Source organism: Pieris rapae, chromosome 10, assembly GCF_905147795.1.
Source record: "Pieris rapae chromosome 10, ilPieRapa1.1, whole genome shotgun sequence".
In the NCBI taxonomy this organism is placed as follows: domain Eukaryota; kingdom Metazoa; phylum Arthropoda; class Insecta; order Lepidoptera; family Pieridae; genus Pieris; species Pieris rapae.
Genome location: NC_059518.1, coordinates 10738515 through 10764871, shown reverse-complemented (window position 1 = coordinate 10764871; position 26357 = coordinate 10738515). Strand labels below are relative to the sequence as shown.

Here is a 26357-nt window from a genome sequence, read left to right as displayed (position 1 = left end):
TATCTCAATGATTCGGGCTCCTGTTGCAGTCTCTCTAATTCTGACTTCACTTACGCCTAAGTCAGCTAATACGACATTGTCTCTAGCCTTCTTTAAGATACCCGCATATGTTACACCTTTATCTACTGCCTCCTGCTGCAATTTAATGACAACCGCAGCAGATCGCGGTGCAGAAAGTTTAACTTTTTTTGGGGCTTCCATCACCTTCGCCTTTGTCGTCTTATTTGAATTGTTCTGTGCTAGATAAGGGTTTTGCACAGTTGCAATGTCCGCAGGAGTAGTCGATATATCCATCTTACTTTTGCGCTTAGAATGCGCAACAACTGACGTCCAGGCACCATCTTGCTTCTGGGAGCAACTTGGAGTAGGGCAAAGACCCTCAAGCACCTGAACTGGATTACCAGTGACCCTTTTTTTAATAAACGGACCCAACTTCGAACCTGCATCAGGTAGCACATTGACGGATGACCCAACGGGTCTCTCTTGCTCTCTTTCTTTTGAAGCTGCAAGGGGTGGACGAATGACAGTTCTTGGTAATAAGCGGTCCTCCATTCCCGCCAATTTGGCATCAATCATTGCTCCCACCGAGCGCATAACCCCACCTTGTATCTCATCTATTAGGGTCTTCATAAAATTTGGATCCTGTGAGGTGTTAGTTATGGAAGAAGAAAGAGCTGATCTTTCAGAGAACTCCCTGCGCAGTGACTTTAAAGATCCTTCCAGATCAGCCACATGAGATCGCAGTCGTTTATTATCGGCCTGCAGGCGGCGAGTCTCCTCTGCGACTGAACGAGACGTTAAACATTTCACTATCTCCTGCAGGTCTGCAGCCACCTTTTGCAGATCGTCAGAGTTAGTTTCAATAAGACTCCCTGGATTTTTAGCAAACTCCAGGAGCTTAGCTGTGCTTATCTCCGCTCTCTGTCGTATTTCTTCTGCTCCCAGAGATTCAATGTCTCCATCAAGAAGAAAATTCTGTTTAATCACAGACTTCTTTCCGACATCCTTGCGAAAGGTCTTACTTCGTAAGTGCCTCTCAAAAGCAACTTCCTCCGCTTCTTCCTTAGCCTCCTTTAATGCTTTCCTGGCCTTACCAATACCGACACAATGAGAACTCGTCTTTTTCTTCACAGTTTCCCTCCTTGAGACCGATTCTTCTGTCTCAGTATCGGAAGCAGATATACCGTCGACAGCCAGAGGAGACTTGAAGAAAGACCGTTTACGCATCTTTGCCACCCCAGATATGCTCGATTCCGAGCTACAGTCATCCATTTTGAAATGACTAAAAACTAATTATCAAGCCAAAATATCATTACAAAAACAAAGGAGAAAAAGTAATAATAATCTCGGACAACAACAACAGACAGACAACGACACAAAAGACAACAAATATTAACTAATTACAAGACGAAAATTACGTCAAGTGGTTAGATAGTTTCACCAGATCTATAAGAATTAATTATTTGTACTTATAGTTATTAGGTTTACTATACATTAACGAATTTCATACACCAAATATATAAATTAAGAACTACGAATACTTCTAGACCTAATATCCAAAGACTGCGCAAATGAATCAACGCATGACCTTGAACAATTATATGTACCAAAAAAGAAAAGAAAAAAACAATTAAAGAATGCGGAAATTAATCAACGCAAAACACAAACTCTCCTCTTCTTCAAAACACAAACGAAATTCTTCAAATCAAAGACGATCTATACTCGTGATGAGTACGTCAACGAATAGCAATAACAGCGTCTGCGCTTCACAAGTGACACGTCCGCCTCAGTCGAGCGCTCGACGCGCACACCTAGTTAGGTTAGGCTAGTTATTTAAGTATTTAAGTAATTTAAGTTTCTCGTAGATGTCTTTTAGTCGCGAAAACCAAAACTATTACTATAGCAAGCATGGACATGTTCGGTTTCTTATTTCTGGACTATAAATATCTCTTTTTTATATAGGTTAATAAATATAAGAGTGTCCGTGTTATTCACAAGTAATTCTTTTGAGGAAATTTCGAAGATTTACGCTAAAACTTACCTCATTTTTCATAATATTTCTTATCCGTTATCGCGTTCCGAGTGATTATTATTTTTGCATTTTAAGACGAAAGTTTCTTAAATTATTGCGTAACGTTTAAAAATTAATAAAACAAAAGAGTTTGTTTGTTCCGTTAGAAGCAATTGAAAGTAATTCTTATGATTATTCCTGAGGAACTAGGTTTTAAAATTATTTGTGTGTTTTTCGAGAAAGGAAATTCTACCTAATGGAGCGCAGCATCATTACTATCAAAATTAAAATTAGAACTTCCATTGCTTGCTCATTCAAAACAAAAATTGCATGTACAGGTTCGTTTTAAGAGTTGGTGACAGCATGTCAGTCTTTAAATATTTACTTTTATCACAAGCACGCAATTTTGAATAAATTCAATAAATGACATCCTTTGATAATAATTAATATCGTAGTATTAAAATGACCCCACAAGAGAATGATGGTCAAACACCTTACGCGTATTTATGAAGTTACCAATTAAGTCAGTACAACTCGTGAGTAAAAAGTATTTTAAGAAGCCGTAATACTTAAAAAATACTCATATATGTGATGAGTGTAGGATTGTAGTGCCACAGGAAACTTGGTGGTTTCCTGGATTTCTTGTGTAGCATGACACATTGAGTTTTATCGGTACCTCTGCTACTGACTCAGCAGAAGATATGTTACGTGGTGGACGTTATCATGGTGGGGCAGTCTGTTGAATACCAGTAAGTTTCCTATAGTTACAGTGATACATTTTTATTACGCCAATTAAGTCCCTTAATAGTGGTTAGTGTTTGTCGGTAAGTAAACAGGATGATCTGCCTGCTTTTACTCTGTTATGCTTGTTTGAAGATTATGTGAAAAACCTTCGAATGGTTTACCACTTTACCACTTTGTATCTTACGACGTTCTATGGAAGAAGAAGATAGCATATACCAGCTGAAGTCGTATTATTAAAGGACCCTTAGTCGAATTGGTTCAGAAATAATTGAGTGGGCAGCTGGTTCCACAAAGTGGTGGTGCACGGCAAAAACTGCCTTGAAAAACGCGCAGTTGTGGAACGGTGGACGTCGAGGTGATACGAGTGGAATTTCGTATTCTGCCTCGACGTCCGATGATAAAACTCAGCTGCTGGTGTTAATCCGAACAACTCCTCTGAACACATAAATGGAATTAAATTAATGGCGTAGTGGGCAAATACTACATCGGACCTAAATATAATAGTAGAATGTAGTCTAAGACGGCACTAGATCAATATGTGTATAAATGGCCTGATGGAGGAGGTCAGGAACCTGCATGTTGCCTATATTACATAGACGGTGTTTACTTCAATAATAATATAATGTAGGCGGATGACACAGTACTTTGTAACCATATGGACCATTTGGGCTTTAATTGATACTCACTATTTGGGCTGTTATAGACTAGCGACAAATAAATATGCCCTATTCCATGATAGTGGCTTAATTGTTAGAGCACTAAATCTCGGCTTCGTATGACTGGTCATTTATAAATTTAATAATAGAGACATGCGGTACTCTGGACTTTTATGTAAATATTAATGTTTTCTAGAAGACAATAACTAACCTTAAAATATAATAACTAAAATTATCAAAATTAGGCAAGGCACCGTAGAATCTGGCAGCATTCAACCTTTATAATTATAGCTAGACTATCCTAGTCCGAGGCAGCCGCCAGCTCTATGGGCTACTGTGATATAAACTAACCTTCTTGATATTTTTTTAAAAAGGTAAGGTACAATTATAAGTAGAATATATCATTATAATTGTCTGCGAAATAAAGCAGTTCTTATTATTTATTTGTTTGTAATTTGTGGGATATCATGAACATTGTTGTCTATTTCATCTCGGCTCAACCTCTTGTTATTTTCATAGATAATTTTTGATTAATTTTTTTAAAATGCACTATAGGTACTACTATGTTAATACTAAATAACTACTTAATAAATATCTACGAAGGTTTATTTACTTATTAAAACAACCCAAATTGAATCTGTGGTCTCGATCACTTCACCGAAACATTAAACTAAGGATTATAACTCCTAAATATATCACATAAAGTACTGCCTAAAAATACATTAACATCGTTACTCTTAGAGGCGTCTTCGTTTAAACTTAATAAATAAAGTATTAACTATCACGACTAGACAAAGCAATCGTTGTACATTGTTGAAAGTCTACAGACTAGTCGATATTTCATTATTTCTCAAATCTGGGACGTTCAATTGAAAATGTCTATTACAATTACAGTTTGTTTCTCCCCCCATCTGTCCATTAGCTATACAAATATTTGGTGATCGGAAGGTGTCATCCTTTTTTCGCTTTTTACTTTTTGTAACTGATGGTATCGCATACAAATCACCAGCGTCGGAGTATGCTATGTTATCTTTCCCCAAATACTCAAAATTAAATTCATTCTGTGGATTCACATCATAAAGGTCATCTTTAACCCAATTTTCTGTGTATTTGACATCGTTTTTTGTCGTGTAATCGTTGTGGAGGTTGGTGTAATTTTTCGTATCGGTGACCTCCGGTTCAGAACTTAGGGTTCCATTAGAAAACCTTTGGGACATCCACATGTATCGTGTCATTGGATCTTCTGGCCCCCATAGTCGGGAAGGATGGAATGCTGCCGCAATTTTCTAAAAATAATTAAGACGTTTGTATTTATTTCAGGTAATTGATTTTGAAAAAAAGTGATCGTTGCGTTCGTGCGCTACTGTAATACTTACGGCAAACAAATTATATTGTTCTTCTTTCGCAACAGCGATTCCAGCGAAAATAATCAAAATCAGCATAATCCCTATGAAGGCTCCTACCAGTGGCCATAAACTATGCCCTTGGCTCCAGGCCGTTCTGATAACTGCCCTCAACCACCATCCCGTTATCCCCACCACTAAAATAGGGGTACACCACCAGGTCACCATCCAAAAGCGTGGCATTTTGGCGCTCGTAATAAATTTAAAGTCGAATTTCAGATAGAAGTAACCTGTGAAAATGATTAAATAGTATATACTTTGTGATTCTACTTAATTCATATATGAGCTACCGAATAAGTTCTCGCTATCATACCCTTAGCACTCACCATAAATATAGACAAAACCAAGAACTTCAAAGGCCGCAGTTGCAACTGCGAGTATGGGTACCACTAAGTCATCTAGAAGCTCCGCAAAGGAAATACCCCGGGACAGGACTGTGACAGTCAACGCAGTGCCTAATGCTGAAGTCGCCGCCGCGAAAAGCCTCCACTGATCTCCGCATATGCGGTGGAGTTTGTCGTATATTGGAAAAAGAAGAATTAGCTGAAATTATAACATTGCAATTATTTTTTAAAATATGTAATAGCGGGCTTACTAATGAGTATTCCTAGTCTGTTTTTAAAATGTATGATTTTTATTGAAATTACTTTTATAAAATAAAGTATCAGGTATCTGAAGTACAAAAAAAAATTCTGACCCAATTTGTGCGAATCCTATTTATCTTATTACAATTTGCATACATTTCTTGTAAAAGTAAATCCAATTTTCCTTTATTGAAATATTTATTCTGTATTTTAAAAGTATGCATTAGAATGGTATAAGCAAAGTATTAATGGTAAAACTGTATAAGCCAGAATACGGTATGAGCCCTCAATGCCAACAGACCGCAAGCTTAGTAGCCTGCTTTTAAATTCGATAATCTCTCGACCGACGAACATAATAATTATAAAGAAGGATTAAACAGAATACAGTGCATTTTATAAAATCTAAAACTACAAAAATTTGCCAAATACTAAAATATTACTTTTTCATTATACCACTATTAATTGATGTTTTGGCTCAATTACTTAGGATTAGGTAATGAACACTTGCTGAACGGCCTGTGCCAGGCAAAGACCAGACCTGATCCTCTACTTGTGTGTTAAAAATAATATCAAAATAACTGTAATATCAATGTAAGACATGGATTACTAGCCATGCCTTACATTGCTCCACTGAGCCACTCATTTATTTAATTGAAAACATACCAAAGTAATAATTCCTGATATTAACACAATCGCAAAAGCAAGCAAAGGCCACTCCTTAGACCTGGCCTCGGTCGCTGAAGACTGATAGATCAGCACTAAAATTGCAATAAAACTCTCATCCTTTGAGCCTTCACCGGCAAGTGATTCCCACATGAACACACTAAGCCAACCAGCGAGCAGATTCGTTATGATCAAAAATGTCGATGTCCTGAAACCATTAGGAAGAAAGATCTCAATACGATTTCAGCTAAAATTGTATATAAAATATTAGATATAAATAATTAGCAAATTGAGCAAGCATAAGAAATGTTTAGTGCATATTGTGATTTCGTATCAAAAGAATTCCTTTCGGAATGTCTCACCATCTGACATCCGAATGTTTGTAAAGAGTGCCGCCTGCACTTATGAGAAACCCACTCATAACACTTGTGGACAGCAGTGCCTGAACCAAGCCACTGTGCCAAATATAAGGTCGATATAGCAAAGACCAGTCTTCCGTCTCCAAGGAAGTTGTGAGCGACGTCCCGTTTGAAAGAAATGCGCATATTACTATGGCTATTGCGAATATTATCGGCGCCAGTGTCATTAGTGATGCTTTGAGAGATTTATGGAGACTGATTAACCTGAAAAGTTAAGTCTCAAATTCAAAAACAGTCACTGAATTAATGATTAAGCTTCAAAACGTATGCGTGAATTGCAATTTTAAAGTATTTTTTTATTAAATCGTAAGAGAGACTCCGCAAGAAGAATACCAATTACACATATTGTGTACATCATTGATTTGAGAATTTTCAAAGTTCATCATTTTATTACAAAGATTTCTGAGTATTTTCGTGTCACCGATTTTGTTAGTCTAAGCCCTAAGGTTATTCGGTTTTCTTTTAAAACCGTATGGGATTTGACATGGTCATACTCAATCCTAAGTCTCGACTCTGAGTACCTTAAGACATGTTTTCTATCACCGTAGACGCAAGTGTTAGCTGCGCCTTTTGATAAAGAAATACCCATATATACAAACCAGTACTTGTATGCAAGCCGACTCTTAGAAAGTCGCATGCTTAATCAACACAAGGCCAAGGCCAAGGCCAACACAGCTTAATTTTAATAACCTCCTATTATATTTATCAACGCAAGAGCTTTTCCCTTGTTACATACAATTGACCCAAATTCATCAGCTCACTGGATCATGTTTATAAACTCCTCGTAACTGTTTATTATAGTTTAAATATTTAACGCTAATAATATGATGGCGGACAAAATGAGATTGCATACAATAAATCCCAATATAAGTTCATTGAGTGGGATTTTATCCAATAATTATACTGACGGACTTATACACTGCAGATACTGCAGGATTACTTTGAAATGATTTTTTTAATAAGTATGAAAACTTTTTAGATCAAATTATATTAATATGGAGATACTGGCTCTTAATATTAAAAAAAGCAATATTTCAAAATAGGACTGAAGTAAAACAAATGAATAGAGCCAGGAAAAGATAATTTACTCGTTGTATCAGATTTGCTTTTTTTTAAATTGATTATATTGATTTTTTTATTCTTTTGACAATTGAAATATTGTTACCATCAGAATTGTTGAGTTAGATTTTTAACTCTTCGAGAGTTTCTGAACATGGATATTTCGTCCGAACAAGCTGCTCAAATTGTAGCATTGGTGCGGCAGGGCTTCGATCACCAAACGATTGGTAGAAATTTAAATTTTAACCACCAGTCGTGATGACCGATTTATTGTTACAACTTCTCTGCGAAATCGTTTCCTCACGTCAGTTAATATCATAACAGAGCTTAATGAATCGCGTGGAGTAAACGTTTGTACTCGAAAAATAAGAAGAAGGTTAAAAGAAGCGGATATCACCCCTTTTTGACCAGCAAATGGTCCAAAGTTGTCTGTAGCTCACAGACAAGCGCGTTAAGATTTGCGCGAGATCACCTAATTTATTTTACAATAAATTGGCCAGCACGCACCCCGGATCTAAATCCCATTGAGCATCTTTGGGACAACAGTGTACAGTAGAGTAACGTAGTACACAATAGAGTAACGTTTTATCCGGTTACCAAAGTTCAACAGACGTCATAAAAATGCACCGTTTAGATCTAGCAATTAAGAAATGTTGAAAAATACTTACATAAGCGGTACGAAGAACCATAAAATGAATATTAATATAGCCATTATTCCGAGATATTGTGGTTGTTCAGTGAACGGCGCCAAAAATGTCGAGCTGTAATAGTAATGAACATGATATAACATTATCACTTTTGCCGTTTCAAATGTAGAACTGGTAAAAACACATTAAACTCTAACACATAAGGTTTGTTTAAAATAGTTTAGTATATATATGACGAGGACGTATATATCTGTTTAATTTTTAATCTACTGTACATTCTTCTTAACTTAAGTATTTATTAGAATTTACGCTTATATGTATAAAATGCATAGTTTACTTACTTAAAACACTCAGACGCATTCATTTTGTTTTCATATCCTTCCTGAAATAAGATTTTCATTAAACCAAAAAAATATTGGTTTGGCCATTTTACGAGTTACATACAAGTAGAAGCTATTGGTAATAACAAAACAGAATTAACTCTGTTATTTCAGTTAGTTTTAAACTAAATAATGTTAATTTGCCGAATGAATTTATTTTTTAAAATGAGTTACATTTCAGTTAAATATTGGGTTAATTATGTTTTAAAAAACTCTAAATGTAACTACATATTTTTATACATTTTTATAAACAGAAAATCTTTAAACTTAGAAAACAATAATATCACCAAACAGTTTCGTTTATACCTGATCTATTTATGTGGCTGAGCATTTTATAAAGTGCTACCATTTTATTTTTATGTTTAAAGAAACAAATAAATGCAGTTTGCCTACTTTCTAAATTCAATTTAATCGTATCTAGTGTAATATACTAAATAAAATACCGGCGTCATTTGAATCCTGGCACAGTCCCGCAGTGGAAATGATCCCTTTCCAATCCAAATCATGTAGGCTGCCGAAAGAGACACATACACCATGCTATAAATACAGCAGAGGTATGACGTCAGAACCTTGATGTAACCAACTCCTGAAAAGTTAAATAAATTGAAATTATTGAAATGGGTTTGGGTTTATGAAGGGCTAACCACACCGCCACGAAAGCGGATTAATCTGCCGTGGTTATCGCATTTCGATATTTAAGCCTTTCAGGGTGATGCTGTGATCCTTTATGGTGACGATATAACTGATTCGATTGGCGTGCACAAAAACTGATTCAGGTTAACGCTAAGCCACAAAATGACATATGAAGCAGACAAATATTTTAATATAGGCACAACTTGTTATTTAACTGCGAGTTGTTAGAAATGTACCTCTAAATATTGGGACAGCACGCCAAACCCCCACAGCATCTTGCTGACTCAGTTGACCCATGACAAGCTGCAGCAATACACATGGGAGACCAACAACCACAAGCCAGACCGAGTACACCACCAGGTACTGGACATCACCATATCTGAAAGCCTCGCGGGGTAGTCGAACCGTGTTGAATAGAGTCAGAGATAATGCTATGGTGAAGAACTGGGTCTTGAGTATGTCCAGCATCCGTCTGACTGTCTGAAACAAGATAGGTGTCTTAATACTAGTAAAAACTTTATATTAGATTAGATATTTATTTGTTTACATTATCTATACCAAATACAAAAATAGGTATGGGAATGAAATGGTTTACATATTTTTCATTTGAAAACGAAGGAAATATTATTATTAAAAAGACGGTGCCATGGCGCAAGGATGGAAATCGCTGTACATCGCTAAATGGCATACAAACAAATTTTCATTGTCACGTGCACGATCGCATCGCGCACGCAACTTCTGACTCGGAATATTATTCTACTAACTTTAATTATACAGAGAAATTTAAATATTATCACGTGTCTTGTGCATTTGAAACTTACAACAACGATAAAAAATCACTGAATCACGATTTTAATGTTTTGTTTTATATTACTATAACTTTTTATTTTGTACCAGTACGGTGTTAGAAAGGATTAACGTAAGACTTATGATTTTTTTCTTCACAAGAAGATATTCTTATTCTCTACTAAGCGCAAATTCAAGAAATAAAACAATAACAGTAAGTTGTTTACATGCGGAAGAAACTTGAAAATATACATTAATTTCAATTGGTTGCGTGATTTTGTGAAGATGACGTAAAGGCTTCATTATTATTTTTTCCTCTTCTTTTTTAATTTTGTCTTGTTGGTGCCAGGTTGGCGTTAGAACGATGAATTACTTGTTTTTATATTTCTGTATAATACTTGATTTACTCGTTAACGCTACTTCGCATATGTAATTCTGTTTCAGTGATTAAAATGTGAAAAATTGCTACTTTTACTAAGTTATCAAGCAAATTTTTTTTTAATTATTGGAATATACTGTTTTATGTTTCTTCAGACATGTATACCTTAACACATGTATTAATACAATGATTGTTTATTTTGTATTATTGCGACAAACACATTAACAATATAATAGTTAATTAAATAAAGATAATAATCGTTCAAGTATATTGTTGCAAAACGTTTATAAAACATGTATGTTGCTATTTGTTCTGTCGGTATGTTGCTGGGTGACACGTAGTTGAGTTTACAAAACATTCGAGGTGTATCATTTAAAACTGAGTGATTACACAACTGCTATCGTTTTACTAAGCTTTGTTTATAGAAGTCAAACAGCCTTACTATTAAAGGTGTTAAAAGCCAAATTTAAGTGCTCATGTTTTGTGCCGTTTATTTATTTCCAAAATTTTATTCGTATATTTTAGCACTGCCTTAAAATAGTTCAGACTTGGCGAACAAATTAGGTATGACGAACCTAGTAGACTGGCTCAAACTAAAATAATGAAGTTATTATTGGAAACACGTTAGTACTCAAGTTATTAAAGAACTGTTGGTATGAATATAAATCCCATAGAAGCAAAACATTTTTCCTTATAATACAATAGTCAGTGTAATTGCTGACAATTACCTGACTGTGTAGGTCAATGAGTTAATTGCTCTTGTTATAATATAACTGGCTTATTATTTAGAGAGAGCTCATTATTTTACAAGTAAAGTCACTGATAGATATACCTTGATTTATCGTATATAACCAGTTCATAAAATATCTATGCTTGTAAATTAATTAAGATGAACTTATTCCCCTTTGTTAGACCGAACATCGTTGACATACAGCAAAAGTAGATTCCCCAAATAGATCTGTTGAAACTGCAGATTTTAACAAAAGTTTTTAATACACATTGTCACTGTACTGCTTAGTTGACAATAGAAGTGATTCATGTTTTAAGCAAATGCTTAACATCTTCCATTTCAACCAAAGGATGTAAAAGAAGTATTGTTTAGCTAACATTGACCCGACGATGTCACGCTCGGCGGTTCGTGTCCGGTTTAAGGACCTCTCATTGCGTTTATTAAGAATTCACGTCTTATTTTTCCAATTAAAGGTGGACTTTGTTCAGAATAAGAAAATATTTATGAAGTTTATCTAACTTGAGTGCTTTTAATCTAGTGTTTCAAATGTTGCTAGTTGCATACTCTATATATCTACTGTGCTATCCGAGTCTAGTCCCGTGTAAGCGATCCTGTTGTTCTTTGTTTAAATATATTATATGTTGGCACAGCATTATTAATCATCTGTCTTGTCACCTTTTTACAATTATTGTTATATAGGCCTTGTTGCACGTTGTTGAGTTGATAGTTTTCACGATATTAACTAAAAAGAAAAATCTAAAACTCGCGCTGCCGGCTCATGTTTAGTAGCTTGTAAGTCGATGACTTAGTCTATATCGATATCGATATCGATATATGAATCATACAGAAACGCGCAGTTGAGCACTAACACGGAGGTTTCCCAGAAGAAAGCCTAATCTGATCCTCATACAGGATTTAGTTTATTTATATACAAGGTGTATATAAATAAACTAATTATTATAAAATAAATTAAACTCTCTTTCAGTAAACATTCATACTTTTCATGGCATTTAGAAGATGGCTAAATGGTTTTGCAAAAGACACATCGAATTAAGGACTTTTAAGAGATAAGTTTAACTAAAATTTAAAAATTATATCTTTTATACTCTGAAGTTAGATTGACAGAAGAGATAATAATCTTTTCACACAAAGATTATTGATGGAATCTATGTCACATACATTTTACTTATCTATATGTAAACACCTTTTCGCAAGATTATTTCGTACTTTACATTCAACATACCATTTAGTTTTATTATACGTGCATCAAGATTGTTTTATTGAAACATAATATAATATAGTATTGAGTATTTGTTGTAAAATGTACGTTTCTATAAAAATACTAAATAAAGCTTACATATCAAAACTTAAAGGTCGGATTACTGTTATTTTTATCAAACAACGTTTCTACGATGTAATTTATAACGTGCAAAAAAAAATTGAGAAAGTGCATAATCAACTTACTAGAGTACCAATCTTCGCCATAATTATCAAGCATTTATCAGCGGCATCTTTAACACACGTAAAATTAATCGTTATTACAATGTATTGTATTATAAAAAGACCAAATTTCTTTTAATTACGAGTAGCGTGTAATATCACTACACGACTGTCATTTCACTTCCAATATATAATTGACTTTTAATTTCTTTTCCGTTCTAAATACTATTTAAAAACGATTACAGTTATCTTTCAAATACGTAATAGTATTTAAGGTAATAATTATGTGTATCTAGGTTATTGTAAAAAACAGATACTGCATAAACACTTACTAAAGCACCGTTTAGAATCACATACCACATTAAGGCTTAAAAAATTTAATTTTAATAAGTAGATATAATTAACACTGACTTAAATTATTGTAAATCTTCGTTTGTTGATACACCTTTATAATAAAAAAATTGATTTGTATTATAAAGATCTCTTGACGGACCATTCAGTTCTATCCTTTTTCAGTAACATATTTTGGGAGTGTTATGACATTGAGCCAAATTCACTTTAAATTTTTCACTTTGCGTTTGAACACATTCAAAAGTTTATAAGAACATTGTTAAATCTGGATTCAATTTTGATGATCTTCTAGACTGTGGATGGATTATTTTGTAGTTCTTACGTGATATTTGTATTTTATTCAATTACTTTATATTAAAATTTAACAATACGATGTATCGTAGGTACCTTGTATCATGTATTCATTTCATTTCAGACGTGCTAATGTTTACACCTTATTTTTTTTAATTATCAATAGCTGGCATATATTTATATTGCTGAAATACACCCTAAAGACCATTTTGACTCAGAGAGCTATATAAAATAATTTAAAATATTTTTATGGAAATTTGTACCTTTATTAATTGAATAAAAATTAAAGAAAGATAAAGCCATAGATTATTCTTTCACATACAAATTACTATCGTTAAGTTATTATATAAAAAAAAATTACACACATACATCTGGAAAATACGAGGAAAATATGTAATAATTATTCATCTATTAAGTATAAAACACATGCGTACTCAGTTGTTTTTGTCTAGACATTTTCTATTTAAATAACGTTCTTAGTTATTTTATAAATAGCAAGAAAACATCTCAATCGTATTCCAATATTACAAACAAACAAGGTCATTAAGCATCGTAAGTATTACCCGGCCATATTGACGACTCCTCGAGAAGCTAGCGTCGAGACGTCCAGAAGTCACAATACCATTCGGTCGGGTTAATGCCATATAAAAACAATTAGTTTTCATCAAACTTGGAAAGTAAAGAGACGGTCGCGCGCACGCGCATTACACGTTAAACTGAATAGGACGAGGAAGGTGCGCCTAGTGATGCGCCATTGTTATCGTCCAATTTGACAGCCGAGAAAATTTTCTTAATCGTCGTCTGTCGTTTAAAATTATAATTATAGATTCCTTAATCAAGAAAGAAATGAAAAAATCATCCGAATGAGAAAGTCATCGGGACAACCGAATTCCGAATTTTATTAGAAGAGAACTATCTTAATACAGTTTCTTTAAAGATTTATTTATATCCATGCCTTTATTGCTGACACCCAGTATAATGTACTAACACCAATTTATGTTACATAAAAAACTTAATTCTGATACATAAATAAAACTTAGTCTAATACAGCACTTGACCCGTTTTGGTTAATCAGAGTAGACCTCTTCCAGCTGGCCTTTTTTTCTTTTCTAATATTAGCTCTTCTTGGCCAAGTTGTGCCTCCTATTCTCTTTATATCGTCTGCCCATCGCCATGCCATTCTCTGAAGTCGTATATCGACAAGAACCGGAAGTGAATTGACTGCTAGTGCACATCCCTAAACTACGCTAGACCGCACTTGACGCAGTTATGGAAATGAACATCGCAGTAAAGTAAAAATAAAAACAGTGGATAATTACAATCGCCGTGTCCACTGACCGGCACGGTTATATCAAACTTTGAGTATATTTTGAGTAAAAATTCCAAGTGTGCTCCACTTTTACAAACCTATGATCAAAATGGCGGAATGGAATGTTTATTAGAGGTTTAATAGGCCATAACATTTATGGTTAAATGCAAGGAGCATTTAATTTTTTTTTCACTTTCATTGCATATGACAAATGGAAGCGTTTTGGCTGTAAATTAGATCTTGTGGATCTAATGCAATGAAAGTGAAAAAAAAATTAAATGCTCCTTGCATTTAACCATAAATGTTATGGCCTATTAAACCTCTAATAAATTAAAAAATATTACTGCAGTGTAAATCAAGGTGCTCTTTTCTTATCAAGAGGTTGTTTGTCCAGTACAGCGTATCAAAGACACACATATGACAGCACGTCCTATAATTCCAAACACAGATTTACCTAATACCATCTTAGTTTATACTCTGTCAACATCATACGTCATAAATTTAGTCATAATCCGTGAAGGTCAAGATGATTATATAATGATTTAAATCTAACAAAATAATACGTAATTAAAGACAAATATACCTTTAACTTGGGAAATACAATGGGGAATTAAAATACTTTTAAATTTTATTGTAGATGATCAATCACTTGAAAATTCATAACAAAAGAGATAATGGGGATAAAAGGAAAAGAAAGGAAAGGATTGTCTTATAAAAAATATGTTATAAGTGTGTACCCAATGTATGCTTACGCCTAATAAATCTGATATTAAAAATGTTTCCTTAATATTTCTCAAAATAATACATTCTTAACACGTACTTTATTAGAATTTGTCGCTTTAATTTAAAAGAGAGGTTGGACTCTCACGCTGGTAGAACGTTTAAGTTTTTTAACGTAAAGATTATTTTATTTAATTTTTTTATATTAAAACATGTTACTAATTTATAAAATATAGAATTGTGCACATCCGGTTGCCGTAACATTTTCTCTAATAGTATTCTCGTAACCATGAATTTGACCTCACTTGACAATTACCTATTGCCTTATTCTTGTAGTTACTTTACTTAAGACTATTTAGCTACTGCTAAGTGAAATCCTTACGTATGGGAATATTTTTATTATTATTTCGTAATGTTATTATATCCTATTTTTAGCTGCTACACAGATTCAACAAAAAGCGGATTCTAGCGTTCAAGAACTCACATTTCTTACGAATTAAAAGGTCAACCGATTTCTTGTAGTTATTTCGTAAATACTAAATTATGATGATATAAATGAAAATGAGTGTGAATGTATGATTAATAAAGTAAAGCATGAAACATTATTTGACTTCGTATGGTGTTAATCATCTGTGCAAACATAGCAGTATCATGTTTAATCTCCTCCTCCAAAAGACCTCTAAGAAATTAGATCATTTTTGTTTTTATGACTATGTAAAATACTGTAAGCTACTTAAACATTTGCGCTCAGATATTGATAAATCTATTCCAATCCAGTAGTTTTCTTTTTATTACAATCGTCATTACATGAATCCTGACCGAGTTGTTGAGAAAATAACCTATACTCATTTAGTAAGATACATACTACTAAATAGGAATCGTATTCAATCCTGATCCTCGATTTTATCTAAATAGATTTTTTACCGCTTTTATTATCCCTAAACGCGGTGAAACAACAAAAAGCCGCTTTAAATCGATAGAACACCTTTCACAGAAAAAAGTGGTGCCACCTGAATACAAATTTTATAACATTGATTCACGACAAGCGCCCTCCCATCCAATCGAAAACTTTTCCTACCCACGGATTTAATCCATTGGTAATACGAAAATTGATGTAAGTCTGCTCGCCGTGCCTACACCGCGCGCCGCCGTCCATACAAAGTGAACAACTGAACGGCCTCCTGAAGATTTCAGATTTTCTGCCGGGCCGCTAGCCCCTGAGAAATTTTCCGAAAATAGACCTTAAACAAACAACAAAAAGTAGACATTCATCTGGCATTTGGTTGCAATTCCGTTTCGGAGAAACGTGTTCGGTTTGCCGATGGAAGCGAGGGAAAATGTTTGAGTTTTTATTTACCTTTGAGTTTTAAAACTAATTTTAATATTTAAACCTCCTACTGAACACATCGAGCGCTCAATTTTTTTAATCGTATGAATAGCTTTTTAAGGTAGAACATACACAAACGTTGCGTATAAAAAGTCTACCTTATGCCAAAAAAAAAATTCACCTGCATTCGCAAAATCTAGACAACGTTCGAGTAGATAGTAATAAAGTTCAAGACAGCATAATAATTTTTGTTGTTTCAAAAATCGTTACTAGACCGTTGAAACAAATAGTTTTTTTATGTACTCCTTTACTTTTTTATAAATTTATTTAAGGATAGTAATCCAGCAACGGCATATTTTGAACTGAGACGGGATCAATTTCTGTGTGATTTATCTTACTATACTTTGCCGATAAATCAGACCACAAAAGGGGCTCCCGGGATACCGGAAAACTTAATTCCCCTTAAAACAATTCAAACCTTCGTACAATGAGATCACGGACAATGCGCAACTTGAGATTGTATTCCGATTATGGAATCGTTACCACACTATCGTGAATTGAATAGGTTTCAGGAAATCATCGTAATTCGAGTTTTTCAGAAATAATTGAGTAGAATAGTTGTAGAGAATAAACTTAACTACTAAAACTAAACAGCTGTTATTAAAATAAACTTCTGTTTAATGATTACTATATAATCTATCCTAATTTCCGTTTAGAGCTAAACATACAGATCATTCATTGAACCTAGTAAACGATAGTTATGCATAGTATTATAGTTTTTTTTACATAAATCCCGATTTGTCACATAGTTAACGACAGTGGTACATAATTGAACGCAAGTCATTGATTGATGGCCCATCTCCAATCTGCTAATGGCGACCTCTATCAAATAGCTGTCTGTCCGACATCGGGCTTCCATCGGAACCGCAGAAAATGTATTAAGTCACTTACAGTTATTTGGGTACCCTTTTTTATATTTATAGACTCGATAAAATATTACGAAAAGGTACGTTTTCACTATTTATTCTTGATTCGTAAGACTTACTTATTTTAAACGAGAACAGCAGAAAGGCCTACCAAAGCGAACGAAGTAATTAAAATAAGAAGCCACAAATTTCCTCTTTCAAGTAAACTCCATATCTTAGAAAATGAACCTCTTGTAAGCCGATAAAAATTCAATATAAACTCCTCATCATAATTAAGACCCACGCGAGATACATACACTTGCGGTTTCACTTTCATATAATTAGCTCGATTACATATCTCAATGTATTTGTATCACGGTTATGTACTTGTTTATATTATATAGTTACTGGCGCTGTGTAGAATGTTTTACAATTTTGTTAAGGAACAAAAACAAATAATATCAATGGCATTCCTAACACAGAGTTGAGTTCAATCAAGTGTCTCACTTAATATCATCTTACACGACACCCCCTCACTTCATTCAAGAACTTAAGCCGTTCACGAGCTGATTTGGCAGGAAGTTAAGATATATGAAAAGGTCCTAGAGTAGCTTTTAATTTATATATTTTTCTAATATACTATTTTCTACTCGATCATATTAATTTGTTACATACGTGCTGTATATTCTATTGAACAGTTATTAAATATTACAATTAGATTTTCATGATAGTATGTAGAATGACAACACGAAATGACGACGAAACCACCCAAAACCACATATAATTGTATGAATTAATTTATTTGTTTTTTGATATTATTCATATTTTAATGCTTTCCAATAAATAAACGAAGAAATGTGTGATTAGCAAAAGCTCCTGGCCTAGGAGATTCACGTATTACAAGACAAAAAGCGGTGACACAGTGTTATCTATAGCGAACAGTCACCCTCTCCTAAGAACGACGACACTCGGTTAAGCCACACTATTTTTTACAACCAATTCCAAGGGGACCACTTATTTTATGAGATCAAAGATGTCAAGACTTCTGTTTTATGTGGCTATAGAATGAAATTATATTTATTTTAGGATATTTATTGAAGCAGCATTCTAACTTGCCAAGATTATCATATCTAACACTATATCCAATAAGTTTTGAGTATAAGTTACTTATGCAGTTGATGTTGATACGAAGGGAACAAGACGCCCGAAGAGAACCTTTTCAGTTAGTGCAATTAATGATGTAGTGCAAGTGCGGTAGGTCGGACACACGGTCATAGTGCTTGTCTATGATCACTATCTTAGATTATGCTATTTACGGGTACTGTGGAAAGTTAATTCACCATAATATTACTTATTGGTAATAATTATTGTATAATGTATATGATCTGGTATCTTCATGATCGGTCACTTGTGACACTACCTTGCCTGGACCTCAGGATTGATAGCCATCCTTAGCACACTTAACTACTACGCCACACTTCAATTATTAGTGTAAATTACAAACTAAAATATTCTAACTACTTTCGTAGTTATGCGAGGTCAATTAATCGTCCGGTAATGTGAAGATTTATTACGAAATTCATTATCATAAGTTTTTTATTATTCAAATTCTTAGCAATGAATATTTTGTAATTGTATCACGTACTTCAATATTATTTTAGAATGGTGGCGGAAATTCAAATATATTCGAATTCCAAGAACACCAATAAATCAAGTATGTCTCATGTGTGGTACGATTTTTGCGCTCTTGGACTGATTTTACGAAAATCTCTACAAATATTTAAAGTACAGTTAAACCATAACAATCAGCATACTAATTATACTGTATATATATATAGACATATGCAGCTACAAGAGCGTCACTTCTATGCTTATCCTAAAAGATACAACAAAAATGTTTATCGAAATTTGATTTTACGACAGCAAGGAACAGAAAATAAATTCAGAAAAACCCCGAGGTCATGTTAATGAGAATTCGAAAGAAAAATCCACGTAAATTTTATTAAAACTCTTAGATTTAAGAAAATTATGGATAAAAATAATTATGAAAATGAGTTCGGCAACAGCTGGGGTTCTTAATATTGAAATGGCCGGTAAAATACCTTACATTTTATTACAAGCGACTTAATAAGGGGACGCAATGAATTCCTATAATTTCTCCTTAGTGTTTGTTCGGGTACTTGTTAGAGCGGAGCAGTTAGCGGCGCAAATTTCAATGGCTCTTCGTGTCACGTGTGATCTACTGGCAACTTATGTTTGCAGAAAATATTCAGATGTATTGATATGTTTTATTGTAAATTGCTCATATTGAATGTAATCCTAGGTTGTTTATTATTGTATCTTATTGTTATATTTATGATATGTATATGTCTTCGTTTAGAGATGACTCTTCACGCTGACAATTCTTTGTAGAATTACCACCACAAATATACTATATATAATATATCTTACATATCATGAAAAGAGTTTTACACAATTTCTCTAAAAACGGTACACCTACAAAGCTTCATATCGCAAAATGGCGGAGCAGCGAATTTCCATTTCGTTTTTAATTACAAAACTAAAAAAGTAACTTATCTGAACTCACCCGTATTTATCCGAACAGATGAGTATATCCAGACGTCGCAAAGTTGCTTCTTTGCAAAATTTAATCCCGGATAAAGAGTAGCATGCCGGTGTAGCCCGGGTATATCTGGGTATTCCGGATCTATTTCCTGGGTAAAATAAACCGGAGTGGTCACAGGGGGATTTCAGCTTGCAACTCGAGCCAAATTTTTCCGTGCGATTTTTTGCGGTAGTTTTACATAATTTAAAACTCGTTTGTTGGCATAAATAGCACCTACCTGCGCTTCCTATCTATTTTTGAGTTTCTCTTTTTCTCGCAACACTCTCCGTATATCAGCAAGTTATTATTCGGTTTTACTTTGTCCTGTAAACTTCTAGAAAAGACGCAACTTATATAATCATTTTATTTAAAGAATATACAGTAATTCTTAGAAATTATGACTCAGAAAGAAGTCCTTATACCTCTCATGGACATCTCCAACGCCAAGCGGGTGTGTTGCCGTCCTTTATAAGTATATTATGCTCCTTTCTTAAAGGTTCGGAAATACCAAATAAATGTTTCCAGAATTCATAAAATGCTTCAAGCCAGACGGTAGCATATTATAATATCCGTTAAAATAAATATATCTTAAAATAAAACTAACACTGTTATATTAGTGTATGTATATCGCATAAATTTTCATTTAGCAAAGCGTGCCCAACGAGAAAATGTCGCGCAACGTCTAAACGAGTGAACTTATTTCCATAGAAAAACCAAAGCCACGTTTATTATGGCAATAAATTTAAAGAACATTATTTACAAAGCTTGGAAGACGTTAAAGACCATTTTCGAAAGACGCGATGCGAGTTACAATGAATTTATGTTTTGAATGGACGCATTAGGTCTTTGCACCACAAGTAGCCAATCGTTCCTGTGCTTTACGGGTATTGATCCCTTTCGATAGCTAAGATACACAGATAAGACAAGTTCATATTTTATAAATATTTTATGTTTAATCAATTTAAATTTATATGAAACGGTTCTGAATAAATAAATAAATGAATAAAGGCAATTCAGTATAACGAAGTCAGATAAAATGGGCATAACCCAGATTATGTGTTTGCTGAAGCTGGACTTTTCAGCATGCAGCACGATATTTGTAGCTCTAGCATAGTTCTTCTCTTCGCTTCAAGTGTAAGACAATAATAAAACCAATTTATGTTTTGAATGGACGGTAACGGCTGAGTCCGTAGTTCTAACAAACTGTTACCGCCAACTGAACTTTGATATTGAACTATTGGAGCGATTAATATACCTAGTTTATCTTCAAACTGATTTTAATTGAAACGTTTGTAAAACGATAGAAGGTGTGTATATATATGTAACTATAACCATACATATATACAAAGCGTTAGTAGCGTTATATAATATTCAACCGCTTAATAATACAGATGAATTGTGAAATAAAATTTAAATGCCATTATTGTGAGTTGGTTAAAATTGTGCGCATTGAACCATATTTTACAATTTACATGCGTCAAATTCAGGTCTAATCGGTATTAGCACTTTTTCTGTGATTAAAACATGTTTGTTTTCGAATATCGATGCAATATTTAGGATATTTTAAGGTGAAATCTGATCTCAATATATAATGGTCTGATCTGATCAGATCTGATACATAAAGTCCTTAAATTTTTAGAAAATACCATTAAAAAAAATTAAAGTTTTTTCTCTTCGTAATAAACATGGTTTAATTTTATTATAGAGTGACTGAAGTTTTTTTTTTATAACTAGGGAGGCGCCATCCTACCCACTTCGCCAGCTTACAAAAAAATGCCTAATGAGGACCGTGAATGACTACCGACCGTGGTGACGCAAACAGATGCAATGTATTCCATATGAGGTCGATCCTGGTAGAGCTTACGTTGCATATCAGTGAAATACTGCTTAGCTCTACCCTAAACACCCACATTTTTGGGAAGCAATATGCCTTTTCCTTCTAGATGACTGAGAAATTAGACTTCTTTTGACATATCAACTCCAAGTATACTGTACGACAAATCCGCGGGCATTAACTAGTTGTAATAAATAGTAATTCCTACACGGTTACATATTAATACAGCATAATAACAGGAGTATTAGAATAATAACCGAGCTATGCTGATCTGGCAGTTTGCCAAGAGATTCACTCAATGGTTACAAGACATCTATAGAACGGCTCGACTGCTACAGTGTTTAAATATCAAGTTCCATTCATAACTCAGAGGAAGACTACACATATGTTTCAGTAGCTTTAAAAATTTATCCCGAATGAAATGCGAAGACGAGGCCTAAGAGTTTTAAGACAAAAGAATTAAGAATAAAATATTGAATACAAATTATTACTAAAATAATGTAAGTATTTATGTACTTTAAATGTAATTACCGATTTGGACTGTCTTAGAAAAATTAAGAAGATGACCAACTTATAACAGCGCTATTACTACCGATGTACACTTTGCTATGACGATTATCTGAGGCGATTTACTATTAAATAAATAAATTTTTGATTTGCAAAGAAAATGGTACAATCAAATTGATTTATTATAAAAAGACACTCGTACACTCAGCCATATTATTTATCATGATGTCATAATAATAGGAACAGTTAATTACTATTGTTGTCAAAACTTATAGTCTACATCTCACACACTTTACTTTTGCTCCGCGCATTGACTTTAAAAATGTAATTACCTTCCTATTACACTTCAGTGATCTAAAACTTCTAGGAAGGTGATTAAGTAGTTTAATAGCCATGGCGTAACTATTAATTTTGAAAACAACGTGATGCAATAGTAGACATGGCAAGTTTCTTTAGATGTTTTGAATAAATTTGAATGCTTTTTTACAGTAATAGTCAAAATAAAAAGTTCGTAAAAAAAGGTCTAAAGATTACAAGATGTCCATTTCCCATAATAGCCTGATAACTAATAACTTTGCCGAATATTAATTGCAGGCGTTATAGTTTTAAAACACTGATTAAAAGAAAATTGTAGCAAATATTATATAACAATAATGTATTTGTATGTATTTTGACTGTTCTCTTGTCTAAACACGATGTTTTATGCGCGTTGAATCCTACAATTCTATACATACTAGATGACCACTAATCAACTTACCTTAATGTAAGATTAATTACATTATCGGTACAGCATAAGTTTAGGACAATATTGATTAATGAAGTGTTAATTATTATTCTTCAGTAGTCAACCCTGTGTTTCAAGATTTCAACGAAAGCAGCTCTGAGTATTAAATTCTTGAATGTTTCTTCAGTCACTTGGCTAACCTTATTTGTAATTCTCGGTCGTATATAAGAGGATTACTAAGATTGTTGAATAGCTACACAAGTACATAAAATATCCAGTGCTATGCTATACATTATGTTTACGGTAGCTCTGCATTTCGGTGGTGAAGTGATATCTCTTGGCTCTGCGCCAGTCCTGTGTCGCTTCACCATCATTTTGTATCGTTTTTCAATACTTCGTCATTTGATATCGATTTTAATTATCAATATCTTTGCCGGATTTTTTTTATTGAGACACGTGCGCTGTGGATACTGAATAGTGTTTCGGTTATTTTCCACTTCACCGCATTTTGAACAATTAGACTTCTTTATGTATTTACTCTAACTTTCACTTAAATAAAAAAGCAACTCATTAAGTGATAAAACTAACTAAAAAACGATTATGTCATCCGTACGTTTCTTAACGGTAGTAAATTTGACTAGGATACATAATATTTTCATATAAGTTTAGGGTTAGTATCAAGTTTCACACATTTGGCCAAATGCCAGCTAGCTGTCGGTCACTTTATGGAGATCACCCTCGAGAGACAGATCACTGCGGTGATATGGAGTGTGAACGGAATGCGACGATCATTTCGACGCTTTACATTTGTTTCTTTTGTTGTTGAATAGAAATATAAAACTCTTACTTATACGGGAACATAGTAGGACTATGCTCCGTGTGATTTTTATTATCTTTTTTCCTATATGGTGGCTACGTTGGTCGTAGAGATTAGCCCCTTCTGCAATAAAACATTTTTTTTCCTGAGTCAACAAACAAAATTGTGCTTTAGGAAGCGTCCAAGTGTTAACGAATTTTGGGAAGGGGAGGGGCGGGGGGGGTTCTTTGGGGCATAAGTATGTGTCACTGAGTGGTATCGAACGTTTTACTATTGGGTACAGAAAAACGTTACGGCTTGTTACATGGAGGGGGGGGGGGGGGGGGGTCAAGACTCTCCAAAAATTGCGTGACGTAATACTTGAACGCTCCGTTATTTAGTATTATAAAATACCTTAACAGTCTAAGTGACTTGTGCTACTTGCAATGAAGCCTTATAGAATGTTACTATGAATAGAATATCGATCTGTCCGTCCTATTCAAATGCATTCTATGTACGGTAAGGGAAATTATGAGTAATTGATAGAGATAGTAGATTCTGTTTATTGTTTCTTTGTGGAAACCGCAACTAATACATTGATTTATTTGACACATCAAGAAAGTGTATCACATATACAGCTTTTTCCGCATTTCCGGCAAAAGTCAATATGAATTATATTTTAGTAAATAAACAAATGTTATTTGAATGTCACCGTCGACTAATCTAGAATGTTGTTGGATTTCATTAAACAACTAAGTAGGTGGACAGAAGATCGATAAAACCCGTAAAATATACAAATGTTTACGACGGAATTGAATCGGTATTGGGCCTCGGACATCGGCCATTCGTATCAATTATTAAAACCCTTGTATCGATTTTGGTCATTTACTTCGAACTGTCCTTTACCCCGGATAGGTTTGGCTTACACTAAGGGCAGTCTTTAGTATTTTTCATATCTTTTCTTACTGAATAATTATAAGAGATGTTATAAACAATGCTTAGGTACTTCAAGTTTTCGGTTCTTCGTCTTCAGTGTGTAACATAACTTTTCAATGCGAATGGGAATATTAAACTTATTAAAAAAATCCGTAAATTAATTTAAAACTACTTATTTATAAATACATTAATATGAAACCGGGAAAGAGCTTCATTCGTTATTATTATGAATATTGTCAAGTGAATTTATGTGGTCGCCATAGCAACGAGATAAAGCGATTTCTTTTTTATAAAAATAAGTGTGTGGGTTGGCGAACTAAATGTATCCACAGCCTATGTCCCGCTATTGTTCCTTAGCTAGCAGGGAAACTTCGATAATATCGTGTTTAAAGTTATTACTCTGTCTGGTCTATTATTAGTAAAACTCCACGCTACAAATTACTTGGTAGGAAAATGTTCTCTTACAATAAGGTACATTATTATTTTGATTTAATATTTCAAGAAATTTTACGTTTTACAGGGAAATCACGACGCGTACGGTAAAAATAATTATAGTTTCTTTGATTTAATCTCTACGGCCCAGAAGTTGAAGTGGCTTGAAACTTTGACATATTGTATTTCTTTTTTAATGTCAAAATCGTAAGATGAGATTATCATTTAGAAGTATATAAATAGATTCCGACTTTTTCTCAATCCCTTGGGCATACATGGATACAAAACATTTCAATATAGTCGGTGATTACTGATTATTAATAATTAATAAGGAGAAAGAGTGTGAAACGATCTCCGAGACGTTTCTATGCTGTACCCATATGCGTTCATATGCAAAAACACAAATAGAGGATTATTCACGAGACACAAGAAGTTGCCTTATTTTTTAATAAAATTTGGTGACAAGTGTGTAGTACTTCCTAGAATCTAGTAATTCTCTCGACGTCCTAGGTTTAATATAAAACTAATATTAAAACATCGCTAGCCTAGTCACCCGCCACTAGCCCGGATGTTTTATTATGGAATGAAAGCGCTAGAAATAAATTCTGTTTATTTCATTCAAACTCTTTTCGTGTGATTTATATCTGCAGAGTTCTCTATCATCGGATTAAAGTGCGTCACTTACTTTATTGAGATGGAGATTTGTGAAGTTTCAATGTAAGTCAAACATTTTCAAGAGATGATTAAAGATTAGATCACTCTTCGAGATGGATGCAATGTCATATAAAACACTCTTAGATTGAGTTAGTGTAAAGTTAACTGGTATCGTAAAAATTACCAATGCTGCTTTTAATCTGCGTTCTTCGTAATCTCAAATGTTCGCAAGAAATAGCAATCATCGCCTAGTGAATTTAATATCGGCAAGAAAAGAGCATTGGCATTTTGTCAATTTTCTATAATATGGCCTTCGTTTTTATTTTACCTAATATTTATATTTCTTCCAAAAATAATTATCTATTTAAAACTGAAAATTTTATGCCGGCGGTCTCATCTCATATGAAATAAATAAACTGTGTTCAACTAATT

General features: G+C 33.7%; 1 protein-coding gene across 2 annotated transcripts; it reads right to left on the bottom strand.

Annotated features, from left to right (window-relative positions):
* Positions 1-3999: 3999 nt before the first annotated feature.
* On the bottom strand, positions 4000-13905 carry LOC110999266 (sodium-dependent nutrient amino acid transporter 1). 2 transcript variants are annotated; one of them, XM_022268239.2, is made up of 10 exons: positions 13740-13905; positions 9436-9679; positions 9010-9152; positions 8528-8568; positions 8208-8300; positions 6424-6684; positions 6062-6269; positions 5141-5357; positions 4788-5044; positions 4000-4697 (listed from the first exon to the last, which is right to left on the bottom strand). In XM_022268239.2, the coding sequence occupies exons 1-10, from the start codon at positions 13839-13841 to the stop codon at positions 4233-4235; spliced, it is 2031 nt and encodes a 676-aa protein (XP_022123931.2). In that variant the 5' UTR covers positions 13842-13905; the 3' UTR covers positions 4000-4232. The 2 variants fall into 2 exon arrangements, with proteins under 2 accessions (XP_022123931.2, XP_022123932.2); XM_022268240.2 differs by having other exon boundaries at positions 9436-9675.
* Between the last annotated feature and the right edge of the window lie 12452 nt (positions 13906-26357).